The following is an 8,444-nucleotide window of genomic DNA, read 5'->3' on the forward strand; positions in this document are numbered from 1 at the left end:
AAAAATCTGAATGTTGAATCGGGTACATCTGGTTTAAATACTAGTTCTACTGCTCATAAAATGGATGATTTTGGTAGTGATACTTAACTGCCAAATTTCAGTTTCCTCACCCATAAAGCAAATGTAATGTTTGTGAAGTGCTTATTGTAGTGTCTGGTTTATAGTAAATTCTATACATTATGTTATTAGTCATATTCCTTAGACTTTAGGAATTTGTCTTTTGTGTGAGGCAGAGAGTTACAGAATCAAAACTTTAGAAATGAAAGGAATCTTAGAGATCACTTGGTTCAAGTTATTATTTTCTAGATGAAAAAAGATGAGGGAGGTGACAGCTAGAGGCCAAGCCAGGCCTGGCCTCCGAGTGCCAAGACCAGGTACTGCTTTACTAGGAATGGCACCAGTCATGCCACTAAACTTTTTGGACCTGAATGAGGCATTTCCTTGAATGTTTTAAATTTTGGCTTAATTTGGGTGTTGTGATTATTTTATTAAAATGAGTTTCTTGTCTTTTTGTTCCAGAGTTACTAATGTTTATGAGAAATAAAACATTTCACTTTATTAATGTTTTTGTTTTTTAGAGACAAGTTCTCGCTCTGTCATTCAGGCTGGAGTGCAGTGGCACGATCACAGCTTACTATAGCCTTGAATTTCTGGGGCTAAGAGATCCTCCCACCTCAATATCCTGAGTAGGTGGGACTATAGGGGCACACTACCACGCCCAGCTAATTATTTTTATTTTTGTAGAGATAGGGTCTTGCTACGTTGCCCAGGTTGGTCTCAAACTTCGATCCTCCAGTGGATCCTTCCTTCTTTACCTCCAAAGTGTTGGAATTACAGACCTGAGCCACCAGGCCCAGCCTAGCTTTACTAATTGTGTGTGTGTGTGTGTGTGTGTGTGTTTAATTCTGAGAGGCTTAATTTTTTCCAGTGGAACAAGCCTTAAGTTGTATTATGTTCTGTAATTTAATTCTTTTGAAAATAGAGTCTACCTTACTGGAAGTTACTTGGTGGTCAGTTTTTGTGTATTTGCATCTGTTGTGAGGGAGACAGTTGTTAGGAAAAGGCACTTGTTATAAAGATCCTCACAGAGGTACATACTATTTAGAAATGGAAGTGCTTTGAAGGATTTAAGTTATTTTCAGTTCTTTTCCTTCATTTGTGAGCATATCACCTTTTTAAAAAAAAATTAAGAAAGGTAGATTTATTAAAGGAAAGATATGTTGTGAAGGGCACAATGAGGACAACAGCAGGAGTGTCTGCAGCCTACCTTTTTCTTTTCGCAGGTTGGGGAAAATATTGGAAATGACTTGATGTCGACCTAATATGATGGTTAAATCAAGAATAGAATCTATATTTTGCTTCTGAATAGCTCTTTACAACAGTGATTGGTTTCTTTCTGAGTAAAAATTATTTATGTTTATTTTTAGTTTTTTCTCTCAGTTAGCTATTTTTATTTTTACTTTGTTGAGTTGATTTTGATAAAGTTTGCATTCTTTCATCTTTCCTCCCTTCTGTGATGCCTACCTGTTCTGGGTCTCTGGGCCAGTAAGGCACGTAGAGCCATATTTAGGAGAAGATGGCCTGTCCTTCATTTATTTTTTTTATTTTTATTTATTATTATTTTTTGAGTTGGAGTCTCACTCTGTCACCCAGACTGGAGTGCAGTGGCCGCTCCCGGCCACCACAGCCTCGACCTGCTGGGCTCCGGAGATCCTTCCGCCTCAGCCTTCCAAGTAGCTGGAACTACAGGCGCGCACTGTCATGCCTTGCTAATTTTTTATTTATTGTAGAGACGAGGTCTCGCCAAGTTGCCTAGGTGGGTCTCAAACCCGCGGGCTCAGGCAATCCACTCACCTCAGCCTCCCAAAGCGGGATTACAGGCTGAGCCACCGAGCCTGGCGGCCTGTCCTTCATTTAAATGGAATTATATTTTAAGTTTGAAAATATTTTTAGTTTGTTTTGCTTGTTGAATTTAACAAAAACAATATTTAATCTTTTCAGAGGTCGAAACAGTAGCAAAGGACTTCCTCAGTCTACGGTGAGTAATTTCAATGTTATTTATTTGGAAAAATTGGTAGATAAAACATGATTTCCAACCCTAGACCAGAAGCCAATTTCCCTTCTCTTGAATTTTATCACAGATAACGTTATCACAGTAATAGGTTATTACTCTTTAGTGCAATATTGTTAGCTGCATGTGTTATTTTTATGATGATTCTGTATGTAAAATGTAAAATTGCTTGTAAATAGTATTTTTATCATGCATAATAATAACAAATTGTTTTTTTCCTAAATGATTCAAGGCAAATCTAAATGAACCCCCCCAAAAAATAAAGATCTATAGAATACTAGTACAGGGAGTTTGCAGGGTTCTGTGTGCTTTTTATTTTGAGTTAATATGTTCATCCTAAATTTTGGAACTTTTATTAGTGAAATTGAACTGAACATAAAGGGTGGTGTTAAGTTCTGTATGATGGATGAAATAAATAAGAAGCTGTCACTAACTTTTGAGACTTTGCCTTCATTAGACAGATTTTTTTATAAGAATTAAGAGAACATACACTTACATAGTATATAATATCGAGTGGTGTGGTTGATCAGACTTAAGTCCTGTCACTGATTCTAGTATGCTGGGAGAACCTAGTCATGCTTCTTCTATAAAGGATAAAGGTGTGCCCCAACCCACTCTCCCATTTTTTTGGTTAGGTTATACTACATCTTTCTTAGTGTACACTTTTGTGATTTTTTAACAAATGCTTATAATTATGCAACCACCATTACAATCAAAATAATAAAATAGCTCCATTTTCCACCAGCATCCCTTGTATCACTTTGTAGTAAACCTTCCCACCTCCTCACACTCCCCAAGCATTGATTTGTCTTCTCTCCTTATGATCTTTGCTTTCCTCTTCATGGAAGTTTAGTGTTGATTTTTTTTTCAATATCATGTATAGTAAAAATATTGTTAGTTGGTATGACTGATTTCACTTTTGAAAACCTGACCTTCTATTTTCTACAGAAGCAAAAGATATAATCCAGATCTTCCTTTAATACATGTAGTGTATTATAAACCCAAGTAAACACTTTATAACAAAATAAATGTTAACTTGAATATATATGCAAGTGTAAAAACAGATTGAGTATCTAAAATCCGAAATACTTTAAAATCTGAAGGTTTTGAGTGCCAGCATAGGGCTCAAAGGAAATGGTTACAGGGGCAATTTAGATTTTTGAATTAGGGTTGCTCAACTAATAAATTTATTGTAAGTATCCCCAAATCCAAAAGAATTAAAAATCTGAAATACTTCTGGTCCCCAGCATTTCAGATAAGGGATATTGAACTACTATTAATTTCTAATAGTTCTTTTTTTTAATATTCCAGATTTCTTTTGATGGAATCTATGCAAATATGAGGATGGTTCATATACTTACGTCAGTTGTTGTAAGTTATCAGATTATTGGGGAAAAAATGCCTTGGGAGTGGAATAAGTAATTCCGTGAAATTAAAATGTGGGTGAATGATTGTCAAAGTAACATTTCTTAGATTATATTTAATCAGAATGATTTAGAAAAAAATAGGTTAAACCCTTCTTTCCTGTCTGTTGTAACTCATTGTAGAAGTTGGTTCTCTGTTCATGGGTTTCACATCCATCCATTCAACCAACCTTGTATTGAAAATATTTGAGAAAATAAAATGCATGGTTGTGTCTGAACTGAACCATGCAAACTTATTTCTTATCATTATTACCTGAACTACACAGTATAACCACTACTTATATAGCATTTACCTTGTATTAGATATTATAGGTAATCTAGAGATAATTTAAAGCATTTGGGAGAGTGTGCATAGATTATATGCAAATATTACAATATTTTATATAAGGGATTTGAGTATTGTGGATTTTGGTGCCCAAAGGGAGTCCTGTAACCAATCCCCATGAATACCAAGGGACAACTGTATTTTTGTTAATCCTGCTGTGTATAAAATAATATTTATAGTTAATGGTCTTGTGCAGTATTTTGCCACTTAATACAGCTGGGGTCAGAAATGTTTAACTTTATTATTTAAATTCATGCCTCAAACTCTGAGTAGAGGCTCCTGAAGAATTTTGAGGGTTCAATGAATTATTAATGTTTTGAAATTTTTTATTCTGTCACTGAATACCTAATTTAGGATGAAGCTTTATGAAGTATAAGAAGTAAAATGAAAACAATGTCCCCGATGATTGGGTGTATACTGTTTCTTTGATAAATTTAATTGTATGTTTTAGGGATCCAAGTGTGAAGTACAAGTGAAAAATGGAGGCATATATGAAGGAGTTTTTAAAACATACAGTCCTAAGGTAATTTTTACTTTTCTTTTTCCTTATAAAGCAAAATAATTTTTCATAGTCAATACTTTACCTGGTTTTTAAAGCCACTTTGAATGATTTTATTCTTTAGTTTCAAATACTGGTTATTTTATAGACAGTTTGTGTAATCAAAAAGACTTATTGATTTATGTGCTTATTAAATTATTTTAGCCATTTTCAAGCATTGTGAACTAGTAGAGGAATGGGATGGTGGTTTTCTTTCTTTTTATCACATTAATGTTTGTAAGACATAGAAACAAACTTAGATGTGAGAATTTTTGAATGATGGAATGGGTAATAGATTATATTTCTAGAAAAAAAAGGGTATGATTATTACGTTCTCTTGGGTTTAGCTTATTTATGTAAGACATATAAGAACTAGCACCTTGACGAGTTCAAGAATTTCTATCAAATTTTATTTTGTGGGTGATTTGAATATTTACTCAGGTTTTTCATTTTAGTGTGATTTGGTACTTGATGCTGCACATGAGAAAAGTACAGAATCCAGTTCGGGGCCAAAACGTGAAGAAATAATGGAGAGTATTTTGTTCAAGTGTTCAGACTTTGTTGTGGTACAGTTTAAAGATATGGACTCCAGTTATGCAAGAAGAGGTGGGTTTTGATTTCCTCAGTATGCTTCATGGTGTGTTAGATTTATTCAGTCATTGATTCTCCACAGTGATCCTGTCTCCCATTTTCCCTTTCAGGAATGAAAAGATTTAAGAAAAAAAAATGTATTTTTTTTTTTTTTTTTTACCTGATTAGTATAAGTTTTTAGAAATATGGAAATTTTAATCCATTTTTCTTGGAAAATATTTAAAACGTTAGAGAAAAATTACTTGGTACTCTTAGCATAAAAATGAGAGTTCTTGTGTTTTTTGGTTTTTTTTTTTTTTTTTTTTGAGTTGGAGTCTTATTCTGTTGCCCAGGCTGAAGTGCAGTGGCATGCTCACAGCCAACCCAGTGTCAACCTGCTGGGCTCAAGCGATCCTTCCACCTTAGCCTTTCAAGTAGCTGGAACTACAGGCACGCGCTTCCATGTCCTGCTAATTTTTTGGTTTATTGTAGAGATTAAGTCTCACCAAGTTGCCCAGCCTGGACTTGAACCCCCGGATTCAGGCAATCATTTTGCCTCTGCCTTTCACAGTTCTGGGATTATAGGTGTGAACCACCAAGCCTGGCGAGTTCTTATGTTCTTTAAAAACAAAATAAGAAAAAAACATAGTTTGTAAAGGATTTTCTACAGTTACATGGTCAAGAATGCTACTGATATACAACTGAAAATTCCTTGTTTCATTTGGCCTACAATGCTTTAGTTTATAATTAGGCCTATAAATCTGGAAAGAAATCAAAACATAGGACTAAGAAAGACAGAGAACTGTTTATAGAAAATAATTGTCTAAAGAAAATGAAAAAAGGTACAGAAGTAGGACATGTGTATTTAAACAAACATTTAGAGTATGGAACTACATTGGAGAATTTAAAAGCGATTATGTTGTTATATTAAAATTTAGTCAGTTTTGTGTTTCCATTGAGGGACAAATTGGGAATTTCTGTTATTACTTTGGAGAGTGTACAATATTGGGTGTTCAGTAACACTTTGAAAGGTAGTTCTGGGCAATTTTAAACTTTGTTCTAATTAATTCATTCATGTATTCATTAATTCATGCCAAATTCTGTAGTCCCATATGTAATTTTGTTGCAAATTGTAATTCATTGCAATATGATTTTCATGGTTCATTCTATACCAAAAGCTATTTTTGTTGTTGTGCAATAGCAATTTGATTCTTCTACACTGGTATCCAGAAACTATAATACACCAGAAGGAAAAAGGCTTTTTCTTTTTTTTTTTCTAGTTGGAGTCTCACTCTGTCACCCAAGCTGGAGTGCAGTGTCACACTCACGGTCCCCCCAGTATTGACCTGCTGGACTCCAGTGATCCTTCTGTCTCAGTCTTCCAAATAGCCAGAACTACAGGCGTGCGCTACCACACCTGGCTAATTTTTTTATTTTTTATTTTTTTTATTGTAGAGAAGAGGTCTTGCCAAGTTGCCTGGGTTGGTCTCGAACCCGCATGCTCAGGCAATCCACTTGTCTTGACCTCCCAAACAGCTGGGATTACAGACTGTGGCACCGAGCCCGGCCAAAAGGCTTTCTCTTAACAAGATTCTCTACTAGTTAGTTAGTTTGCTTTTTCAGAGGCTAACAGTACTAAGTACTCTTTAACTGCTTTGAAGTGCTGGTGAAAGCATGGTGTTCCCATTTTTGTATCTTCTTAAATGTCACTGTCTTTGATTCACAACTCTTTGTCTTAAGAGACCTTCAGCAACCCAATCAAGGAGACAAGTCTTTTTTTAGTTGCTACCTTAGAGTTGATCTTGCTTATGCCTAAGTGTACCAAATTATTTATATTTATACTTAACACTATTGAAATATTCCACTGTTTTGTTTTTGTTTTTGTTTTTTTGAGTCAGAGTCTCACTCTGTTGCCCAGGCTGGAGTGCAGTGGCACACTCACGGTCACCCCAGTGTCAATCTGCTGGGCTCAGGTGATCCTTCCACCTCAGCCTTCCAAGTAGCTGAAACTACATGCATGTGCTACCCATAACTTTTTGATATGGTGTAGAAAGGAGGTCTCACCATGTTGCCCAGGCTGGTCTCAAACCCCTGGACTCAGGCAGTCCTCTCGCTTTGGCCTCCCAAAGTGCTGGGATTACAGTCTTGAGCCACTGCGCTCGGCCTATTCCGCTGTTTTAAGTTAAAAATTGACTTCGGTCATAAGCCAAAGGGAAAATAAAATTTTAGTTGTGTTTAATGGTTTGCACTCAGACGTTTCATGGATCACCTACCGGCATCTTGACTGCACATTTTTACAAAATAGTGGAAAATGTGTCACTTCATATTAAATAGTATTGCATTAGAACCAGTTATTTTGTTGTAATGATATTTGGCTTTTAATGGAATTTTGGACTTTGAGGAACTTCTTTATGACAAAAATATCAAAATTTTTTTGTCTTAATTTTTGTCCATGTGGTATTGTGTGAAACAGTCACTGACATGCACTGCTAGTTCATTGATACATGTTGTGCAGTAGTAATTTGTTTGTTGTCTTCCACTTGGTGTTTCTCTTTTCAAGCAGATAGTGCAGTCTTCTTTTGTTCCTCCCACACTCAGAATATGTAATTTATTGTCCAGTTTGTTGTTTGAAGATGTGGAAAGATGCACTCATGATTGCTGAAAAACACTTCTCAAGTGATCGATCATATCCCAGTATATATTTCATCTCTTCATGTACTTTTTCGTGCAATTTGAATGGAAAACTTTAAAGAAGCATACATTTTTGAAAAAGTGTGCTAGCATAAGTTTGTCTTGTATAATCACCAGCAATCTCTTTATGTCTCCCAAGAGGGGACATCCGAATGGTTTGCTAGATTTACCTATCTCCTCAGTGGGGACATCCAAGTGCAAAGGGTTAATACCTAGCACTCTGGAAAGGGTATTGACTACAACAAAAACAGTGTACCTTGCTCTATTGGGTACCAGATCACTTAGCTAATAGCCATTTGCAGTATGCTTTGTCTTTTTATTTTATAGTGAGTTGGCATTCCCTAAAATTAAAAGAGTAAATATTACTTTGACAGATTTGTCATAGTCCGTTCTTTGATCCTCTTTTAAATTAATCCCTTTAAATTTTTATTATTTTGTTGTGTTTTCGTTTCTCAGGTTATTGCTCAGGATTTTCATGCATTTTTTTCATTTAATCAAAGACAAGAAAATACAGATCTAAGGAACAGCTTTGAAAATGTAGGGCAGCCTCTTAGGGTGCCCTCCTGTTCTGGGAGCTCTCAGTACATACTGCTTTCTCAAAGAAAAGAAAAGGAAAGGAAATTATCAATATACTCATAAGGGGATGAATATACTTTGCTTTATACTAAAAAATTTGTTGACGGGACCATTTAGTATTGGAATAATTTCAGATATTTTATTTCCTGATTATAGTGGTTTAGTGAATTGTGATTGTGACCAGTGCATAGAATCCTGAAAACAATATGTGTATGTATATATATATATATTTTTTTTTTTTTTTTTTTG

The 8,444-nt window shown here is 35.1% G+C and overlaps 1 protein-coding gene across 7 annotated transcripts in view; it reads left to right on the forward strand.

The window, feature by feature from the left end:
* The window catches only part of ATXN2 (ataxin 2), a 127,808-nt gene that overhangs the window by 38,030 nt on the left and 81,334 nt on the right, over window positions 1-8,444 (forward strand). For 6 of the 7 annotated variants that reach the window (XM_021714660.1, XM_021714663.1, XM_021714661.1 and 3 more), the window contains exons 1-4: window positions 2,005-2,038; window positions 3,383-3,442; window positions 4,272-4,343; window positions 4,814-4,964. In XM_021714660.1, coding sequence (XP_021570335.1) covers window positions 3,410-3,442; window positions 4,272-4,343; window positions 4,814-4,964 — 256 coding nt within the window. In that variant the 5' untranslated portion in view covers window positions 2,005-2,038; window positions 3,383-3,409. Of the gene's footprint in view, window positions 1-2,004; window positions 2,039-3,382; window positions 3,443-4,271; window positions 4,344-4,813; window positions 4,965-8,444 lie in introns of those variants that run through there. The other variant, XM_021714664.1, reaches the window with a different exon arrangement.

Source organism: Carlito syrichta, unplaced genomic scaffold (genome assembly GCF_000164805.1).
Source record: "Carlito syrichta isolate Samal-C Ts95f unplaced genomic scaffold, Tarsius_syrichta-2.0.1 Scaffold305691, whole genome shotgun sequence".
Taxonomy (NCBI): domain Eukaryota; kingdom Metazoa; phylum Chordata; class Mammalia; order Primates; family Tarsiidae; genus Carlito; species Carlito syrichta.